The sequence below is a fragment of the Triticum urartu genome, chromosome 4A (assembly GCF_056163025.1).
Source record: "Triticum urartu cultivar PI428250 chromosome 4A, HENAU_Tu73, whole genome shotgun sequence".
Classification (NCBI taxonomy): domain Eukaryota; kingdom Viridiplantae; phylum Streptophyta; class Magnoliopsida; order Poales; family Poaceae; genus Triticum; species Triticum urartu.
In genome coordinates this window covers 442,127,662-442,151,036 of record NC_141876.1, presented here as the reverse complement: position 1 = coordinate 442,151,036, position 23,375 = coordinate 442,127,662, and the positions used below count along the sequence as shown (strand labels likewise).

The 23,375-nt window shown below is 41.6% G+C and overlaps 1 protein-coding gene across 1 annotated transcript; it reads right to left on the bottom strand.

Moving 5' to 3' along the window:
* Window positions 1–2,406: 2,406 nt before the first annotated feature.
* LOC125551996 (importin subunit beta-1) lies at window positions 2,407–7,182 on the bottom strand. The gene is made up of 3 exons (XM_048715431.2): window positions 6,872–7,182; window positions 3,333–5,752; window positions 2,407–2,927 (listed from the first exon to the last, which is right to left on the bottom strand). Exons 2-3 carry the CDS (start codon window positions 5,741–5,743, stop codon window positions 2,729–2,731), a joined length of 2,610 nt encoding a protein of 869 aa, XP_048571388.1. The 5' UTR covers window positions 5,744–5,752; window positions 6,872–7,182; the 3' UTR covers window positions 2,407–2,728.
* Between the last annotated feature and the right edge of the window lie 16,193 nt (window positions 7,183–23,375).

Genomic DNA, 23,375 nt, shown 5'->3' with positions numbered 1-23,375 from the left:
CAGGTACGACTTTTGTAGAATTTTTTTGACACAAACGCATAATTTTAAAATGTATATGACATTTTTCACATCACATGATTATAAAATATCACACGCACCTCAGATATAAGCATTTCAGAATAGTGACATAATTGTAATTTCATTACCATGCCTATGCTATTTGGAGAGATTCCACTATTGAAATTATGAATCCCGGTCCTTTATTCTTCAGAAACACAACTTCATTTTCCCGCTTTATTGTTATTTTATATTCAGATATTTTTACTTTTGCATGAGAAAATAAATTTACTAGTGGAAACGAAGTTGTGTTTCTGAAGAATAAATTATCGGGATTCATAATTTCACTAGTGGAATCTCTCCAGATAACATAGGCATGGTAAAAAAATACAATTATGTATCAATTAACTACTGACTCCACTTCAATACCAAAATCTATCATGCATCTAAAAGTATTAAGTAATAAAACAGAGCATTGCATTAAGCTAGGTGACATAATATTGACTATATATTCTCTTTACCTTCGGTGCATCACCAAGACAACTATGCAACTACCTTTTTATCCTTAGTGGCAATAACAAACTACAAGGCTTTTTATCTTTCTATCACTAAGATAGGTTAGTTGCAAGATTAAACCCAACCAACATACACAACTCCTCTTGGAGATCATTCATCTAAACATGGTGAGTGCAAGACTAATAGATCCATAACAATAGCTATATGACATCTACCCAGCATGTTATTCAATACAAATATCAAATGAGATGCCTAACAGGATTGTGATCAATCTGATGTCATTCACGGTGTGTTTATTATGATGTGATGAATTTCCAGTTCTTGATCATAATATATATGAATTTTTTATTTGGTTTGTACTAGTTGTTTTCTACATGATTTACATATGTCATCCCCAAGTGGACATACCTAAACTTAGAGTTTTTGACCTCCATGGAAGAAGTGGTGATGCATTGTCATCCCCAAGCTTGAGATTTTGCTTGGTCCATCTTTTCGTCTCATCATCATGTCCCTCTGAAGTCTTATTTTTTATCCTCACGAAGCTTTAGCGACTAGGCAAGGTGTCTAGTCCACAAAATAATTATAATGTAAGCATGTATATATGTGATGTAGAAAAAACATAATAAATTATTTATCATTAGTACAATACTATGCCAACATAATTGGGTCCTTATGCTCCAATATGAGTTTGAAAATAAAATTCATGTATCTAAAAGCAAGTAAAGCACAATTCTGTTTCAGTAGCTCAATCAGCAAACATAGATTTTAGCTTGGGAGCTATGACTCCACGAGAAATTCCGAAAATATTTGCACATACATATGACTCATCATTGCATAATGTGTATAACAATTAAAGAAATTTACTAGCATGTTCCAGCAGAGAGCAGTAAATGCCCGAAGGTCAGCAAAACTGCTTAATACATACCAGAGTGTTATTTTTAGGTATAAAACTGCTTAGCTACATAAGAACTTGAGAGGGGGGATGGAAGCCACTTGCGCAAGAAGGATGGAAGCCATGGGGCAAGGTGGAAGCCACTTGCGCAAGAAGGATATTAGGGCGCTCACGATCCTGATAATGTGGGAGCTATGGAAGCACCGAAATGGAATTGTGTTTGAGGGGGATTCATCATCGATTGGATTTGTAATGCAGAGAATAGTGAGCAAGGGGAAAGCATGGAGAGCAGCAGGCCTGGTTAAAGAGGATGTGCAAGATTTTCTTGTGGCACTTTTGGTGGGTACAGTAGCAAGTACGTAGCTTCATTAAATAGCGGTGGAGTTAAGGAGCGTATGTAATATGTAACCACCGACATGAAGGGGTTCTTCACCCCATTTCTCCTTTAATATATAGTACGCACAATCGTGCGTATTCAAGAAAAAGAACTTGAGAGGGAAATGGACTCTCAGCCTCTCCATCAGCAATGTGGGCCAAGCCCCAAAACCTACCTCACCGGGCCTTATTAAATGTGTAATATCATTTTTCACGAATACGCAAAGCTTACGTATCTTTCATTGATGGATAGAATACAAGGTCGGGCATTAAATGTGTAATATCATTCTCTGTGTGTCATGTATTATAATCTTATCACGAATGCTCATATACTTTTAATTTTGAGTTCCTCTCACAGCGAGAAGAAATCCCTCGTAAAAAATAGTTCAAAGGTACGCAGAATATTTTTGGAGGTATCAGTATGCTGTATGCAGCTGTACGACTTGGACAACTTTTATATCCTATAGAACCAGAGCTAGTTTATGATACTACTAACAGTATGGTACGATCAAACCCAATGTCTGATGCGAACAGCTGGAGTAGCTGCGCGTGGACTTCCGCAAACAAGATTAAAAAAAACATGGGTATATCCACTAATCACCACTGGAATGAAGATACGCGGAGTGTAACAGTTCCATGCCATCGGCGACAACTTTACTGATGAGCAATGGTGCCAACAAGACACAATTGCTGCAATTACAATCGACTCACATGGACACCTGAACAAAATGCAACAGGAACCCAACCCACTTTAGACAATGGCAAGCCGCTGCCACTACTACGAACTTGACGACCGTAAATGATCTCATGCAACCTTGTTCCACTTTTGCAACATGATATCAGGACATATATGCAGCATATTTCTCAAAAATATTTCATCTGGCAAGAGAAATAGTTTGCCCAGAGAACCATCAACAACGCTGGCAGCTTTGCTGGAGAAGCTTTCCCTCATGAAACCAGCACACGTGAGATCACACCCTGGACCCAGGATGCAGTCTCCCTCAGCTGTTCGTCATCAGACTGGGAACAGCGCCCAAGGAGCTCCGAGTGGAAGTTGGAATTCTTGAGCAGCAGTTTGATGGAAGGTCCTAGCGCATCCGCCAGGTCCCCGACCAAGGCAACTCCAGCTTTCGTCAGACCCTCGTCCCTACAAGGAATTCGAACGATAATATCACCACATTGATCCAGTCCTTTGGCAGAGTATCAGACTTTTATGCAGGCACCCGTTTATACTAGAATGCATACATTTACAATGTCAGAAATGAAAAGTTATCTGCTTATAGTTATTTTGAAGTTCATGTTTCGTATCATTTACTCCCTCTGTTCACAAATATAAGATGTTCTGAATATTTCAATATGGCCTACATACAAACTGAAATGAGTGAACAAACACACTAAAACATGTCTATACATCCGACTCAGAAAAATGTTAGAACATCTTATATTTGTGAACGGAGGGAGTCCTTCGGTGTTCTAGTTGAGAATATGACAAATGAAAATGATTGATACATTGACTATGCATTCCGTGTCAAAGGACAGATCGTAAACTCACCTTGATGTCTCTCGCAGGACCAGTTCCGCGAACTGGAAAATATGGCTGGCATAAGGAACCATTAGCTCTGATTTTGAATTTTTGACTCCCTGAAGTATACCTGAATAGGCCTCGAAGATGCTTCGCCTGAGTTCATTTTTATACTCTGTACTGTCATCATCAGGAAGGTCCATGCGAGAACAAAGCTCTGCAGCTCCTTGCAACATAGGCACAGTGTATGGAACATATTTCTCAAAATTCTCACCAATTGTAAGTGCAATATCTCCTATGCATGACAAAATTGGCGGTTTCACAGAACGGTGAAGCTCTGGGCTTGAAAGGTCCTTGAGAAGGGCGGACATGATAGCATCACAGTAAGGGAGTACCTTGTCATCCAGGGCACGACAGATGTCCGCAACCACCCCAACAGAAACACAGCATACTTGATATGCACCAAAATTTTGTAAGCCCATTTCAAGGTACTTGTGAAACTCTGGCATGTATTTCACAAATTCCGGTCCAGTAGCATAAGCAAGAGCACCAATAGCAAGCATTGCTTCTTCATGCACATTAGAACTATCGCATGAAAAAACCCGGAGAAATAACACCATTATTTGGTCAGCAAACTGAATGATTACTGACTTATCATCACAGTTGCTGAACTTCTGAAGGATTACTTGAACAACACCACACAGCAAGGCTTGAAGATCACTTTGCTTTTCCTTGTCCTCAGAGGATGTGATCTGAAACTCAAAGGTCTGGTTTAATCTCTTCAAGATCTCTTGCAATAATAACACAATCATGTTCAGAGTGTCTGCAATGCTGCTGCATCTCACAATCTCATTAAGTGTTTCATATGCAGATGCACAAAGCCTGGAGTTGTTGGAATCAGAACGATCAGCAGTGGCAAGGAGAGCTGATACTAATTGACCAAAGTAGGGTGACAGCACTGATGACATAGACCCTGCATTCTCATAGCCGTGAGCAAGAAAATACAGGGCACCACAGATTTTCTCAGCAACATTAGGGGAGTCTTTGATACTTGTCAACATAATTTCTATAACATGAGGAAGGTTTGCATTTGTCACTACAGAAACGCCACTGGTTGGTGAATGTAGAAACTCAAATGCCCTCGAAAGTGCCCATGCAGTAGTCTCCCTGACATGGTTATTTTGATCCTTGGTTGCATTTAGCAGGAAATCAAAGCCAGCATGAACCAGTGGTGCAAGCTTTTCAACTGAAGGACCTTCAAGAATGGAACCAAATGCAAATGTAGCAGCCTCCCTGCTGTGCCAGTCAGACTTTGTTATATTGCCTTCTATAAATGGCATCACAAGAGGTACAATGGCATCCTTGACAGCTGTTGCAACAAGCCCAAGGCAGGTGCCCCCCGCCATTGATATATTCCAAATTCCATCATCCTCATCTTGATCCTCCTCTTGCTTCAGAAGTGTTTCTAAAAGCATAGGGACAAGCAAAGGAAGGGCCTTTTCAATAAAATGGAAATGACATGCAGAACTAACATCACCAGATTCTTCAGCGTCTTCTTGAATTGCAACTTCTTCATCACAGATTGTGCTCCAGAACTCAATAGCTTGAAGTGCTACCTGTTCTTCATCTGCCCTGGCAGCATTTGCTGTCAACTCAAATAATGTCTGCATGTATGGCTCTAGAAGATCATAGTATGTTGATGCTATTGAGACCAAACACTCAAATGCAGCCTTCCTAATATCAGCCTCTTTAGAAACGGCAGTCTCACAAACTACCTTCATTATGTAGTTCCTCTCTGATTCATTCTGAAAATTTGTCTCAGCAAAATCAAGAGCATTGTACAATGCTTTAACAGCAGCAAGTCGGACCCCTGAACTATTCTCCACGTGATTCATACCCTGGACCACAGCAGTAAGAACAGCATTAACTTGATCCTGCTCCAGATCCTTAGGGGATATCTCCTCACAAACATATCCAATGGCATCCAGGGTAGCCTGCTTCAGAGAAGGGGATGCATCCGGCTTTGTCATGTTACCTAGCAAGCTTACTATGAGTTCTGGCCATCCTTGAAGAGGGATCTCAATGGAAGCAATCTTTGCAATGACTTGTGAAGAACTGCGGTGAGCGTCAGATACTGGTGATCCAAGGGTCATCAACAGGGAACCTTTAACCTGTGACTTGATTGCTGGGTCCACACTTATCCATCGTTGTGTGCATTTTTCTTTCCTCACTAAATCATTTGCATCCAAAGAATTTTTAAGAAGAATACCAGCAAGCCTTCGAGATACAGGAGGTTTGTTATCTTTCGCTAGCTCAGCAGATAATGCTAGCAGAAACTGTGGAAAACTCTGCTCCTCAAATTGCTTGATATTCCCTTCTGCAACATTTCGTATCTGACCATCATGGGACTGTGTAGCTAGCAGAACCTCAGTGATATCCATTAGCTGAACCTGCAGTACAAAGATCGCCCAGGAAAGCATATAAGATACTAAGATCTCAAGGTCAAAAAAGAAAAATAAGGCAGGCTCCACCTTGGTTCAAAGATAGTCTGGCATTATTACAGTTTGCTTAATGGAAATACAAATAATCTAGTTTGCTCTAACAGAACATATTGTTCACATTGATACAGTGCAAAAATACAAGATAAAAGACAAAAGTAGAACTCAAGCCTCCAATACAGTGCGGTCACTTTTGGAAAGTGTAGGGAGGGCGCAACAGCTTGCGAGAGATTCAATGCATATGTTACTCCACCTGAGCTGTCAACAATTACCAGGTCATTTAGTTTCTGAATAGTTATTATTTTCCTGAAGTGGGGGTTTCTGAATCGTTATTATTTTCCCAAAAGGGAGGTTTCTTAATTACAGTCCAAGTATAAACTCTGGAACACGACTGTTACTATACAACGTAAATCTCAGCTATCAACATACCGTTTGAATGACCGTGAACCACGCCTCTCCCTGATCTAATAATGTTTTTCATTCAAAAATGCTCAATAGTTCAACAGGGCGTCAAATAATCTCCATGATCTAAAACAAATAATCTCTAACATCAGGTGCTAGGATCTAACCCACGACAGGCATCTAGAAAATCAAAGTTATTCAACAGGGCGTCAAATAATCTCCATGATCTAAAACAAATAATCTCTAACATCAGGTGCTAGGATCTAACCCACGACAGGCATCTAGAAAATCAAAGTTATTCAACAGAGCGTCATGCTATAATTGCACTATGACGGACAGAAAAAGCACAAAACAATTCCTACACGCGTGTTTGTGGAAACTCTGGGATCGTTCAAAAAATTAAGATCGAAGTGACTATAGAGCGACCTGATCAGACCAGAACTAAAGTATATCAGGTAAGACAAGCCAAATCAACATCTACTGAGAAGAATCAACCGCAACATCGCACGATTCAAGGACGAAAACCAAAGCGGCCACGGCCTAAAACCCCACGGATCTGCCCGCGAAGGAATTTAGGAAACCCGCCGCCAACCAAACATCAACTTGGATACAGGAGCGTCGTCAGATCGGGGAACCAAAATGATACTGGGACCGAGCACCGGATTTTACCTTCGATGGCGAGCGCCGCTCCTCTCCGACGGGACCCTCGGCTGCCCCCTTGCCCCGCGCAACCTCTCGGCGGCGATCGGCAGGCGGTTCCGATCCCGGGGTGGAGAGATCGGTGTGGATTACGGACGGGGGAGGGGAAGGTGGTTGGGTTGGGAGAGGGCAGAGGGGTTTTGGGGTTGGAGAGAAATTTGAATTCGTGGGGGAGAGAGACGATGGGAAGGGGAGCGGGGTGGTGCGGTTGGGGCTGACGCTGGGTAGAAAAAGGGGGGCGCGGCTGCGCAGGGCAGTGCGAATGCGTGCGAGTTTGCGACGCGGCGGCTGAGGACGCGCTGGATCAAACCCTAGGAAGCTAAGCCGTTGGTGCGTTTGGGCCTTGGTGATGGGCCGGTACACAAACCTCACTTCTTTCTGCTGCGCTCGATCTAAGCCCGAGAGCTATAATCCTAATGATCCAACACCTTTTTGTTATCGCCAAAAAAATCCAACACCTTTTTGTTATCTCGAAAATAAAACCGAACGCCTTCGTATTTCTATCTACCAATTACAATCATGGTGAATGAAGGAAAGATCAACCAGACAAGTCTTTTATGCACCCGGGTATATTTGGACATTAACCAGCCTTTGGTGAGGTATGTCCCGATTACGTTAAAAAATCGTAAGAAGTACTCGATCTTCAATGAAAAGTTGCTGGATTTTTTGCCATTTCTATGGTGTTTGGGTCACATGGTGGAGGGTGGCGATGGGGTCCATGCTCCGAGCGAATGTCAATGGGAAGATTAGCTCCTATGAAATTTTGAACCAGCTAGAGTTCGAAGAACTAGTGGTGGATAAGGAGTTCCAGATATGGGTGGCAGAGGGAGGTCAGGAGGTAGATGAGATAGGGGTAGAGGAGCAGGAGGTAGAGGTTGTAGGGGAGACGCTTTGGCCGGGGATAGGGAGAGGCTTCGGTGAATGGAATGATAATGAAACCACGGATATGCATATCTCCGTGAGCAAAGTAGGAGAAGGGCTGGACAAGTACAAAGGTGCCCGCAAGAGACTTGTTACTGAGAGTGGTACTACTAACATCTAAGGTCAATCTTTACTCGATATAGTTGGCAAAGTTGCCGATACGTATTGTTAGAGAATGGATGGGCTAGAGTTGCGGCTGATTCATGCAAACAGAGGAAGGTTCTTACAAATTGTACCTCTGGGAATTTGCTGATGACGGGGAACCAAACTACACGACATATTAGTAAGCAAAGGATTCCCAATGCCAATAGGATATGGTGTTGGACAAGTAACTGAAGGAGAGACGGGAGAAGAGGATGCAGAGCAGGAGGTTGACAATGCGGTTCATCAGGTCATGGCCAAGCAACAACAGTTGGATGGCCTTAGCAGCAATGAGGAGATCAAAGAGGTTGTGAAGATAATGGGCAAGATCGTTATGCTATGTAGGACGATTAGCTTTGTATTCGTAGAGTACGTGGCACTCATGACACATGCAGTCTAGACGGCTCTACCGTGGAATAAACAATGGCCCAACCGCCAATATACGGGTCGGAACATGCATGGAGCAGGCAACAGGTGGCGAATGAGGCAGCCCCGGACACACCCTCGACCCACGCGACATGGACCCCCGAGTGGCCATGTGTGTGGCTTATTCAACTGTTGCGGTGCGCTGGGTTGGGTTATCCCATGCGCTATGGGTCGGTTTAGAGTCGTTGCTTTCTGGCTCCATTTCCCAGCCGCTTTGGGTGTGTTGTCAGTTGCCGATTAGGACGTCACTAGGGAGGCTGGTCCTCGGTATGTCTGGGTCGACTTTTTGTTGCTCGGTTCGTCTGATTTGGTGTTACCTAGGTCGTCGGCTGCCCAAGTAACAAACACAACATGATAATAGTCATTGACATCATGTTTTGTGAATAATTTAGAAAAAACATAATTCGAATGGCTTACTTGGTTTCTTGGCCGACTCTACGGCATACTCGGTTATTGATGTGTGCGAGGTTGGGTTATGTCGGGCACCTCTCATGCTTTGTTGTTAGCCTGGTGGATATCGTTGCTTTCTGGTTCTGGGTTTAGACCACTTTTGGTGTGTTGGTGGTGGTCTTGTCTATTGCTTCTTGATGCTTTTGGGCACCCTATGTGTTTGGTCGGCATTTCTCACCACGGCTAAGGTGTGTTCTCACAAAGATGTGTCCATGTGTTTGATTGGACAATCTTTGGTGTGTGTGGGCGCGCTGTGGGAGACGGATGCCCCGGGCTCACCTTCTAGACGGGCAGCTTCGTCCCGTTCTGCCCTAGGTTGGAAAGCGCCTAAGGGCAAAGCCGGGGTAAAAGTGTTGCACAACGCCCGGACATGCAGCACACCTACCCAGGTGTTGGGGAACCCAGTAATTTCAATGCATAGCAACGAGAGTGGAAGAGTGTTGTCCACGTACCCTCGTAGACCGTAAGCGGAAGCGTTGTGACAACACAGTTGATGTAGTCGTACGTCTTCACGATTCGACCGATCCTAGTACCGAAAGTACGGCACCTCCGCGATCTACACACGTTCGGCTCGGTGACGTCCCACGAACTCTTGATCCAGCTGAGTGTCGAGGGAGAGCTTCATCAGCACGATGGCGTGATGACGGTGATGATGAAGCTACCGGCGCAGGGCTTCGCCTAAGCACTACGATGATATGACCGAGGTGGATTATGATGGAGGGGGGCACCGCACACGGCTAAGAGATCGATGATCAACTTGTGTGTTCTAGGGTGCCCCCTGCCCCCGTATATAAAGGAGCAAGGGGGGGACGCTGGGCGGCCCTTGAGGCGCGCCAGGAGAGGAGGAGTCCTCATCCTAGTAGGAGTAGGACTCCCCTTTCCTAGTCCTACTAGTAGGAGGAAGGGGGAAGGAAGGAGAGGGAGAGAAGAGAAGGAAAGTGGGGCGCCCCCCCCTTCCCTAGTCCAATTCGGACTAGAGGGGGAGGGGCGCGCGGCCTGCCTTGGCCGGCCCTCTCTCTCTCCACTAAGGCCCTGATACTTCTCCAACGTATCTATAATTTTTGATTGTTCCATGCTGTTATATTATCAACTTTGGATGTTTATGGGCTTTATTATACACTTTTATATTATTTTTGGGACTAACCTATTAACCTAGAGCCCAGTGCCAGTTTCTGTTTTTTTCTTGTTTTAGAGTATCGCAGAAAAGGAAAATCAAACGGAGTCCAATTGACCTGAAACTTCATGGAACTTATTTTTGGAAGGAAAGCAACCCGGGAGACTTGGAGTCCACGTAAGGGAAGCAACAAGGAGGCCACGAGGTAGGGGGCGCGCCCTCCACCCTCGTGGCTCCCCTGACGCACTTCTTCCGCCTATATATCTCCATATACCCTAAAAACATCCAGGAGCACAATAGATCGGGAGTTCCGTCGCCAGAAGCCTCCGTAGCCACCGAAAGCCAATCTAGACCCGTTCCGGCACCCTGCCGGAGGGGGTAATCCCTCTTCGGTGGCCATCTTCATCATCCCGGTGCTCTCCATGACGAGGAGGGAGTAGTTCTCCCTCGGGGCTGAGGGTATGTACCAGTAGCTATGTGTTTGATCTCTCTCTCTCTCTCGTGTTCTTGAGGTGATATGATCTTGATGTATTGCGAGCTTTGCTATTATAGTTGGATCTTATGATGTTTCTCCACCTCTACTCTCGTGTAATGAATTGAGTTTCCCCTTTGAAGTTATCTTATCGGATTGAGTCTTTAAGGATTTGAGAACACTTGATGTATGTCTTGCCGTGCGTATCTGTGGTGACAATGGGATATCACGTGATTCACTTGATGTATGTCTTGGTGATCAACTTGCGGGTTCCGCCCATGAACCTATGCATAGGGGTTGGCACACGTTTTCGTCTTGACTCTCCGGTAGAATCTTTGGGGCACTCTTTGAGGTTCTATGTGTTGGTTGAATAGATGAATCTGAGATTGTGTGATGCATATCGTATAATCATACCCACGGATACTTGAGGTGACATTGGAGTATCTAGGTGATATTAGGGTTTTGGTTGATTTGTGTCTTAAGGTGTTATTCTAGTACGAACTCTAGGGCTGTTTGTGACACTTATAGGAATAGCCCAACGGATTGATTGGAAAGAATAACTTTGAGGTGGTTTCGTACACTACCATAATCTCTTCGTTTGTTCTCCGCTATTAGTGACTTTGGAGTGACTCTTTGTTGCATGTTGAGGGGTAGTTATGTGATCCAATTATGTTATTATTGTTGAGAGAACTTGCACTAGTGAAAGTATAAACCCTAGGCCTTGTTTCCTAGCATTGCAATACCGTTTACGCTCACTTTTATCATTAGTTACCTTGCTGTTTTTATATTTTCAGATTACAAAAACTATTATCTACTATCCATATTGCACTTGTATCACCATCTCTTCGCCGAACTAGTGCACCTATACAATTTACATTGTATTGGGTGTGTTGGGGACACAAGAGACTCTTTGTTATTTGGTTGCAGGGTTGCTTGAGAGAGACCATCTTCATCCTACGCCTCCTACTGATTGATAAACCTTAGGTCATCCACTTGAGGGGAATTTGCTACTGTCCTACAAACCTCTGCACTTGGAGGCCCAACAACGTCTACAAGAAGAAGGTTGTGTAGTAGACATCAAGCTCTTTTCTGGCGCCGTTGCCGGGGAGGTTAGCGCTTGAAGGTATATCTTTAGATCTTGCAATCGAGTCTTTTAGTTTCTTATTTTATCACTAGTTTAGTTTATAAAAGAAAACTATAAAAAAATGGAATTGAGTTTGTCTCATACGCTTCACCTTTTTAATATCTTTCGTGAGTATGATGGAAAGGATAATTGTGCTCAAGTGCTAGAAGAAGAAATCTATAAAATGTTTGGCACTAAATATTTGAATGATGAGCATGATTGCAATGTTGTTAGTATGAACTCCTTGAATATCCATGATGCTAATGATATGCAAAGCCACAAGCTTGGGTAAGCTATGTTTGATGAAGATGATATTTTTTGTCCCCCAAGTTTTGATGAGCAAATTTATTATGATGAAAGCATGCCTCCTATCTATGATGATTATTGTGATGACACATATGCTTTAAAGAATAATTATAACCATGAAACTTGCCATCTTGATCTTAATTTTCAATCACATGATAGTTATTTTGTTGAGTTTGCTCCCACTATTATTCATGAGAAGAATTTTGCTTGTGTGGAGAATAGTAAAATTTCTATGCTTGTAGATCATGAAAAGAATGCTTTAGGTGCTGGTTATATTGTTGAATTCATTCATTATGCTACTGAAAATTATTATGAGGGAGGAATATATGGTAGTAGGAATTGCAATAATATTAAGTTTCCTCTCTATGTTCTTAAAGTTTTGAAGTTATGCTTGTTTTGCCCTCCTATGCTAGTTGATTATGGTTCCCATAAGTTGTTTGCTCACAAAATCCCTATGCATAGGAAGTGGGTTAGGCTTAAATGTGCTAGTCATATTCTTCATGATGCTCTTTTTATGTTTCAATTCTTATCCTTTATGTGAGCATCATTGAAATCATCATGCCTAGGGGCGTTAAACGATAGCGCTTGTTGGGAGGCAACCCAACTTTATTTTTGTTCCTTGCTTTTTGCTCCTGTTTAGTAATAAATAATTCATCTAGCCTCTGTTTAGATGTGGTTTTATTCTTTTAATTAGTGTTTGTGCCAAGTAGAACCTTTGGGAAGACTTAGGGAAAGTCTTGTTGATCAGGCTGTAAAAAACAGAAACTTTAGCGCTCACGAGAATTGTTGCCATTTTTATTTGGAAAGTGCTATTTAGTTAATTCCTTTTTAAGATGATTAATAGATAAATTACTCAGGCCCAGAAATTTATTTGAGAATTTTATGAGTCCCAGAAGTATACGTTTGATCCAGATTACTACAGACTGTTCTGTTTTTGACAGATTCTGTTTTTCATGTGTTGTTTACTTATTTTGATGAATCTATGGCTAGTAAAAGAGTTTATAAACCATAGAGAAGTTGGAATACAGTAGGTTTAACACCAATATAAATAAAGAATGAGTTCATTACAGTACCTTGAACTGGTGATTTATTTTCTTATACTAACGGAGCTTACGAGTTTTCTGTTAAGTTTTGTGTTGTGAAGTTTTTAAGTTTTGGGTAAGGATTCGATGGACTATGAAATAAGGAGTGGAAAGAGCCTAATATTGGGTATGCCCAAGGCACCCCAAGGTAATATTCAAGGATAACCAAGAGCCTAAGCTTGGGGATGCCCCAGAAGGCATCCCCTCTTTCGTCTTCGTTCATCGGTAACTTTACTTGGAGCTATATTTTTATTTACCACATGATATGTGTTTTGCTTGGAGTGTCAATTTATTTTGTTAGGATTTGCTTGCTGTTATTTAGAACAATGTTTTGCATCTTTTATTACAATAAAATTGGCATTGATAGTCTTTACTATGCCTATGTTACAAGTCTTCATGTTGCAGTTTGAAAACAGAAAGTTTACCGCTGTTGCAATAATTCCCTAGAAAAGTCAGAATGTGATAAAATGTTGAAACCTTTTGCATATTATGCTCTGATAAATTTAATACAGTGGGAATTTTATTTCATAAATTTTGGAGTTAGGGAAGTATGGATGTTGCTGCATTCTTTACAGACTGTCCTGTTTAGGCAGATTGCTGTTATGTTTGCATTGGTCGCATATGTTTGCTTCTTTAATGATTCTATTTGAGGATAGAACTATTAAATATGCAGAGACATTTAGTATGCAATGTTGAATAATAATTTTAGTGATCTTCTACAGTAGAGTATGATAAGGTTTTGGCAATGGTTTATACTAACTTATCTCACGAGTCCTTGTTGAGTTTTGTGTGGATGAAGCTTTTGAGATTTAGGGAGACCGTGATATGAGAGGAATTAAGGAGACACAAAGGCTCAAGCTTGGAGATGCCCAAGGCATCCCAAGATAATATTTCAAGAAGTCTCAAGCGTCTAAGCTTGGGGATGCCCTGGTTGGCATCCCACCTTTCTTCTTCAACAACTATCGGTTAATATCGATTGATCCTAAGTTTTTGCTTCTTCACATGATGTTTGATATTCTTAGAATGTAATTTTATTTTTCTTTGCTTGCTGTTTGAATAAAATACCAAGATTTGAAATTCTTAAATGTTAGAGAGTCTTCACATAGTTGCATAATTATTCGACTACTCATTGATCTTCACTTATATCTTTCGGAGTAGTTTGTTGTTGCTCTAGTGCTTCACTTATATCCTTTTAGAGCACGATGGTGGTTTTATTTTATAGAAATAGATGAACTCTCATGCTTCACTTATATTATTTTGAGAGTCCTAAACAGCATGGTAATTTGCTTTGGTTATGAATTTAGTCCAAATATGATGGGCATCCAAGAGGGATATAATAAAAACTTTCATATAGAGTGCATTGAATACTATGAGAAGTTTGATACTTGATGATTGTTTTGAGATATGAGGATGGTAATATTAGAGTCATGCTAGTTGAGTAGTTGTGAATTTGAGAAATACTTGTGTTGAAGTTTGTGATTCCCGTAGCATGCACGTATGGTGAATCGTTATGTGATGAAGTCAGAGCATGATTTATTTATTGATTGTCTTCCTTATGAGTGGCGGTCGGGGACGAGCAATGGTCTTTTCCTACCAATCTATCCCCCTATGAGCATGCGCGTAGTACTTTGTTTCGATAACTAATAGATTTTTGCAATAAGTATGTGAGTTCTTTATGACTAATGTTGAGTCCATGGATTATGCGCACTCTCACCCTTCCACCATTGCTAGCCTCTCTAGTACCGCGCAACTTTCGTCGGTACCATAAACCCACCATATACCTTCCTCAAAACAGCCACCATACCTACCTATTATGGCATTTCCATAGCCATTCCGAGATATATTGCCATGCAACTTTCCACCGTTCCGTTATTATGACACGCTCCATCATTGTCATGTTGCTATGCATGATCATGTAGTTGACATTGTATTTGCGGCAAAGCCACCGTTCATAGTTCTTCCATACATGTCACTCATGAGTCATTGCACATCCCGGTACACCGCCGGAGGCATTCATATAGAGTCATATTTTGTTCTAAGAATCGAGTTGTAATTCTTGAGTTGTAAGTAAATAAAAGTGTGATGATCATCATTATTAGAGCATTGTCCCAGTGAGGAAAGGATGATGGAGACCATGATTCCCCCACAAGTCGGGATGAGACCGGACGAAAATAAATAAATAAAAGAGGCCAAAGAAGCCCAAATAAAAAAAAGAGGCCATAAAAAAAGAGAAGGCCCAAATAAAAAAATAAAAATAAAAAAAAAATGAGAGAAAAAGAGAGAAGGGGCAATGCTACTATCCTTTTACCACACTTGTGCTTCAAAGTAGCACCATGATCTTCATGATAGAGAGTCTCCTATGTTGTCACTTTCATATACTAGTGGGAATCTTTCGTTATAGAACTTGGCTTGTATATTCCAATGATGGGCTTCCTCAAAATGCCCTAGATCTTCGTGAGCAAGCGAGTTGGATGCACACCCACTTAGTTTCTTTTTGAGCTTTCATACACTTATAGCTCTAGTGCATCCGTTGCATGGAAATCCCTACTCACTCACATTGACATCTATTAATGGGCATCTCCATAGCCCGTTGATATGCCTAGTTGATGTGAGACTATCTTCTCCTTTTTGTCTTCTCCACAACCACCATTCTATTCCACCTATAGTGTTATATCCATGGCTCACGCTCATGTATTGCATGAAGATTGAAAAAGTTTTAGAACATCCAAAGTATGAAACAATTGCTTGGCTTATCATCGGGGTTGTGCATGATTTAAATATTTTGTGTGGTGAAGATGGAGCATAGCCAGACTATATGATTTTGTAGCGATAACTTTCTTTGGCCATGCTATTTTGAGAAGACATAATTGCTTAGTTAGTATGCTTGAAGTATTATTATTTTTATGTCAATATTAAACTTTTGTCTTGAATCTTATGATCTGAATATTCTTGCCACAACAAAGAGAATTACTTACAGAAATATGTTAGGTAGCATTCCACATCAAAAATTCTGTTTTTATCATTTACCTACTCGAGGACGAGCAGGAATTAAGCTTAGGGATGCTGATACGTCTCCAACGTATCTATAATTTTTTATTGTTACATGTTGTTATATTATCAACTCTGGATGTTTATGGGCTTTATTATACACTTTTATATTATTTTTGGGACTAACCTATTAACCTAGAGCCCAGTGCCAGTTTCTGTTTTTTTCTTGTTTTAGAGTATCGCAGAAAAGGAAAAATCAAACGGAGTCCAATTGACCTGAAACTTCACGGAACTTATTTTTGGAAGGAAAGCAACCCGGGAGACTTGGAATCCACGTAAGGGAAGCAACGAGGAGGCCACGAGGCAGGGGCGCGCTCACCCCCCTGGGCGCGCCCTCCACCCTCGTGGGCCCCTCGTGGCTCCCTTGACGTACTTCTTCCGCCTATATATCTCCATATACCCTAAAAACATCCAGGAGCACAATAGATCGGGAGTTCCGCCGCCAGAGCCTCCGTAGCCACCGAAAGCCAATCTAGACCCGTTCCGGCACCCTACCGGAGGGGGGGGGGAATCCCTCTCCCGTGGCCATCTTCATCATCCCGGTGCTCTCCATGACGAGGAGGGAGTAGTTCTCCCTCGGGGCTGAGGGTATGTACCAGTAGCTATGTGTTTGATCTCTCTCTCTCTCTCGTGTTCTTGAGGTGATACGATCTTGATGTATCGCGAGCTTTGCTATTATAGTTGGATCTTATGATGTTTCTCCCCCTCTACTCTCGTGTAATGAATTGATTTCCCCTTTGAAGTTATCTTTTCGGATTGAGTCTTTAAGGATTTGAGAACACTTGATGTATGTCTTGTCGTGCGTATCTGTGGTGACAATGGGATATCACGTGATTCACTTGATGTATGTTTTGGTGATCAACTTGCGGGTTCCGCCCATGAACCTATGCATAGGGGTTGGCACACGTTTTCGTCTTGACTCTCCGGTAGAATCTTTGGGGCACTCTTTGAGGTTCTATGTGTTGGTTGAATAGATGAATCTGAGATTGTGTGATGCATATCGTATAATCATACCCACGGATACTTGAGGTGACATTGGAGTATCTAGGTGACATTAAGGTCTTGGTTGATTTGTGTCTTAAGGTGTTATTCTAGTACGAACTCTAGGGCTGTTTGTGACACTTATAGGAATAGCCCAATGGATTGATTGGAAAGAATAACTTTGATGTGGTTTCGTACGCTACCATAATCTCTTCATTTGTTCTCTGCTATTAGTGACTTTGGAGTGACTCTGTTGCATGTTGAGGGATAGTTATGTGATCCAATTATGTTATTATTGTTGAGAGAATTTGCACTAGTGAAAGTATGAACCCTAGGCCTTGTTTCCTAGCATTGCAATACCGTTTACGCTCACTTTTATCATCAGTTACCTTGCTGTTTTTATATTTTCAGATTACAAAAACTATTATCTACTATCCATATTGCACTTGTATCGCCATCTCTTCGCCGAACTAGTGCACCTATACAATTTACCACTGTATTGGGTGTGTTGGGCACACAAGAGACTCTTTGTTATTTGGTTGCAGGGTTGCTTGAGGGAGACCATCTTCATCCTACGCCTCCTACGGATTGATAAACCTTAGGTCATCCACTTGAGGGAAATTTGCTATTGTCCTACAAACCTCTGCACTTGGAGGCCCAACAACGTCTACAAGAAGAAGGTTGTGTAGTAGACATCAGGCCCATGTTGGCCCATTAGTCCCCCCGGGCGTTCCGATAACCCCCCGGCACTCCGATAATTATCCGGTGACCCCCGGAACTCATCCGGTGTCCGAATATAGTCATCCAATATATCAATATTTATGTCTCGACCATTTTGAGACTCCTCGGCATGTCCGTGATCACATCCGGGACTCCGAACTATCTTCGGTACATCAAAACACATAAACTCATAATACTGATCGTCACCGAACGTTAAGCGTGCGGACCATACGGGTTCGAGAACTCTGTAGACATGACCGAGACACGTCTCCGGTCAATAACCAATGGCGGAACCTAGATGTTCATATTAGCTCCCACCTATTCTGTGAAGATCTTTATTGGTCAAACCGCATAACAATATACGTTGTTCCCTTCGTCATCGGTATGTTACTTGCCCGAGATTCGATCGTTAGTATCTCAATACCTAGTTCAATCTCGTTACAGGCAAGTCTCTTTACTCGTTTCGTAATGCATCATCCCGTAACTAACTCATTAGTCACATCGCCTGCAAGGCTTATAGTGATGTGCATTACCGAGAGGGCCTAGAGATACCTCTCCGATACTCGGAGTGACAAATCCTAATCTCGATCTATGCCAACTCAACAAACACCATCGGAGACACCTGTAGAGCATCTTTATAGTCACCCAGTTACGTTGTGACATTTGATAGCACACTAAGTGTTCCTCCGGTATTCGGGAATTGCATGATCGCATAGTCATAGGAACATGTATAAGTTATGGAGAAAGCAATAGCAACAAACTAAACGATCATCGTGCTAAGCTAATGGATGGGTCAAGTCAATCACATCATTCTCTAATGATGTGATCCCGTTAATCAAATGACAACTCATGTCTATGGTTAGGAAACATAACCATCATTGATTCAACGAGGTAGTCAAGTAGAGGCATACTAGTGACACTCTGTTTGTCTATGAATTCACACATGTACTAAGTTTCTGGTTAATACAATTCTAGCATGAATAATAAACATTTATCATGATAGAAGGAAATATAAATAACACTTTATTATTGCCTCTAGGGCATATTTCCTTCAGTTTCCCACTTGCACTAGAGTTAATAATCTAGATTACATTGTAATGATTCTAACACCCATGGAGTCTTGGTGCTGATCATGTTTTGCTCTTGAGAGAGGCTTAGTCAATGGGTTTGCAACATTCAGATCCGTGTGTATCTTGCAAATCTCTATGTCTCCCTCCTTGACTTGATCGCGGATGGAATTGAAGCGTCTCTTGATGTGCTTGGTTCTCTTGTGAAATCTGGATTCCTTTGCCAAGGCAATTGCACCAGTGTTGTCACAAAAGATTTTCATTGGACCCGATGCACTAGGTATGACACCTAGATCGATATGAACTCCTTCATCCAGACTCCTTCATTTGCTGCTTCCGAAGCAGCTATGTACTCGGCTTCACACGTAGATCCCGCCATGACGCTTTGCTTGGAACTGCACCAACTGACAGCTCCACCATTTAATAAAAACGCATATTCGGTTTGTGACTTAGAGTCATCCGGATCAGTGTCAAAGCTTTCATTGACGTAACCGTTTATGATGAGCTCTTTGTCACCTCCATATACGAGAAACATATCCATAGTCCTTTTCAGGTATTTCAGGATGTTCTTGACCGCTGTCAAGTGATCCACTCCTGGATTACTTTGGTACCTCCCCGCTAAACTAATAGCAAGGCACACATTAGGTCTGGTGCACAGCATTGCATACATGATAGAACCTATGGCTGAAGCATAGGGAATGACTTTCATTTTCTCTCTATCTTCTGCAGTGGTCGGGCATTGAGTCTGACTCAACTTCACACCTTGTAACAAAGGCAAGAACCCTTTCTTTGCCTGATCCATTTTGAACTTCTTCAAAACTTTATCAAGGTATGTGCTTTGTGAAAGTCCAATTAAGCGTCATGATCTATCTCTATAGATCTTGATGCCTAATATATAAGCAGCTTCACCGAGGTCTTTCATTGAAAAATTCTTATTCAAGTATCCTTTTATGCTATTCAGAAATTTAGTATCATTTCCGATCAACAATATGCCATCTACATATAATACCAGAAATGCTACAGAGCTCCCACTCACTTTCTTGTAAATACAGGCTTCTCCAAAAGTCTGTATAAAACCATATGCTTTGATCACACTATCAAAGCGTATATTCCAACTCCGAGAGGCTTGCACCAGTCCATAAATGGATCGCTGGAGCTTGCACACTTTGTTAGCACCTTTTGGATCGACAAAACCTTATGGTTGCATCATATTCAACTCTTCTTTAAGATATCCATTAAGGAATGCGGTTTTGACATCCATTTGCCAAATTTCATAATCATAAAATACAGCAATTGCTAACATGATTCGGACAGACTTAAGCATCGCTACAGGTGAGAAGGTCTCATCATAGTCAACTCCTTGAACTTGTCGAATACCTTTTGCAACAAGTCAAGCTTTGTAGATAGTAACATTACCATCAGCGTCAGTCTTCTTCTTGAAGATCCATTTATTCTCTATGGCCTACCGATCAACAGGCAAGTCAACCAAAGTCCATACTTTGTTCTCATACATGGATCCCATCTCAGATTTCATGGCCTCAAGCCATTTTGCGGAATTTGGGCTCATCATCGCTTCCTCATAGTTTGTAGGTTCGACATGGTCAAGTAACATGACCTCCATAATAGGATTACCGTACCACTCAGGTGCGGATCTTACTCTGCTTGACCTACGAGGTCCGGTAGTAACTTGATCAGAAGTTTCATGATCATCATCATTAGCTTCCTCACTTACTAGTGTAGGAATCACTGCAACTGATTTCAGTGATGAACTACTTTCCAATAAGGGAGCAGGTACAATTACCTCATCAAGTTCTACTTTCCTCCCACTCACTTGTTTCGAGAGAAACTCCTTCTATAGAAAGGATCCATTCTTAGCAACGAATATCTTGCCTTCGGATCTGATACGTCTCCAACGTATCTATAATTTTTGATTGTTACATGCTATTATATTATCAACCTTGGATGTTTTATATGCATTTATATGCTATTTTATATGATTTTTGGGACAAACCTATTAACCCAGAGCCCAGTGCCAGTTTCTGTTTTTCCTTGTTTTAGAGTATCGCAGAAAAGAAAAATCAAACGGAGTCCAATTGACCTGAAACTTCACGAAACTTATTTTTGGACCAGAAGAAGCCCACTAAGAATCGGAGATGGACCAGGAGAGTCCCGCGATGCCCACAAGGGTGGGGGGCGCGCCCACCCCCCTGGGCGCGCCCCCTGCCTCGTGGACAGCCCGGAGGTCCACCGACATACTTCTTCCTCCCATATATACCCATATACCCTAAAAACTTCGAGGAGCACAATAGATCGGGAGTTCCGCCGCCAGAAGCCTCCGTAGCCACCGAAAACCAATCTAGACCCGTTCCGGCACCCTGCCAGAGGGAGAATCCCTCTCCGGTGGCCATCTTCATCATCCCGGTGCTCTCCATGACGAGGAGGGAGTAGTTCTCCCTCGGGGCTGAGGGTATGTACCAGTAGCTATGTGTTTGATCTTTCTCTCGTGTTCTTGAGGTGATACGATCTTGATGTATCGCGAGCTTTGCTATTATAGTTGGATCTTATGATGTTTCTCCCCCTATGCTCTCTTGTAATGGATTGAGTTTTCCTTTTGAAGTTTTCTTATCGGATTGAGTCTTTAAGGATTTGAGAACACTTGATGTATGTCTTGCTTGGGATAACCGTGGTGACAATGGGTTATTCTATTGATTCACTTGATGTATGTTTTGGTGATCAACTTGCGGGTTCCGCCCATGAACCTATGCATAGGGGTTGGCACACGTTTTCATCTTGACTCTTCGATAGAAACTTTGGGGCACTCTTTGAAGTACTTTGTGTTGGTTTGAATAGATGAATCTGAGATTGTGTGATGCATATCGTATAATCATACCCGCGGATACTTGAGGTGACATTGGAGTATCTAGGTGACATTAGGGTTTTGATTGATTTGTGTCTTAAGGTGTTATTCTAGTACGAACTCTAGGATAGATTGAACAGAAAGAATAGCTTCATGTTATTTTACTACGGACTCTTGAATAGATCGATCAGAAAGAACAACTTTGGGGTGGTTTCGTACCCTACCATAATCTCTTCATTTGTTCTCTGCTATTAGTGACTTTGGAGTGACTCTTTGTTGCATGTTGAGGGATAGTTACGTGATCCAATTATGTTATTATTGTTGAGGGAACTTGCACTAGTGAAAGTATGAACCCTAGGCCTTGTTTCCTAGCATTGCAATACCGTTTACGCTCACTTTTATCGTTAGTTACCTTGCTGTTTTTATATTTTCAGATTACAAATACTCATATCTATCATCCATATACCACTTGTATCACCATCTCTTCGCCGAACTAGTGCACCTATACAATTTACCATTGTATTGGGTGTGTTGGGGACACAAGAGACTCTTTTTTATTTGGTTGTAGGGTTGCTTGAGAGAGACCATCTTCATCCTACGCCTCCTATGGGTTGATAAACCTTAGGTCATCCACTTGAGGGAAATTTTCTACTGTCCTACAAACCTCTGCACTTGGAGGCCCAACAATGTCTACAAGAAGAAGGTTGTGTAGTAGCCATCAAGCTCTTTTCTGGCGCCGTTGCCGGGGAGGTTAGCGCTTGAAGGTATATCTTTAGATCTTGCAATCGAATCTTTTTGTTTCTTGTTTTAGCACTAGTTTAGTTTATAAAAGAAAACTACAAAAAAATGGAATTGAGTTTGCCTCATACGCTTCATCTTTTTAATATCTTTCATGAGTATGATGGAAAGGAAAATTGTGCCAAAGTGTTAGAAGAAGAATGCATTAAAATGTTTGGCACTAAATCTTTGAATGATGAGCATGATTGCAATGTTGTTAGTATGAACTCCTTGAATATCCATAGTACTAATGATGATTGCACTAGTTATGATGAAAATATCTCCTATAAACATGTCAATTTTTGTGGAGTGCATTGGGTTTGCAAGTACACACCAAATATGGAAGATAGATATTGCAAGAGGCATAAGCATTTAGAAACTAAATTGTTGCAAGAAAGATTAGATGTTTGTGCTGAAAGATTCAATATTTATCGCCATCCTTGTGAACTTTGCAATGAACATGGTCATTTAAAGCTCCAGTGCTATTTGTTTCATGATCAAGTCGTGTCCAAAAATTGTGATAACTTGATTACCCTTGAGCATCATAAAGAGCTTAGTCTTCTTTTGGGTTATGAAGAAATGAGACGTATAACTGAGGGTATTCCAAAATTTAATCTCGAGAAATTTCTTGATTTTGATCTAGAGGAAATTTATATGTATTGTGCGGTGAATTGCATTGAAAACCCTTATATTGCCAATTACATAAAGAAAAGAAAACAAATAGAAGATGAAGAGAATACTAATGAAAGGGAAGAGACTTCCCAATATCCTCCTATTATTTCTTATGATGAATCAGGTAACGAGGAGGAGCCTTCTATTCAACCAATCTCATTAATAAGGAGCTCCAAAAAGACGATTGAACCCACACATGATGTGGTGAAGAAGAAGAAAAGAAAAAGGAAGAGAGGTAAAAAGATATCTCTCCCAAATAATGCTACTCCTATTACTGTTGTGCCTCATGAAAATATAATTGTGGAAGATGATGCACT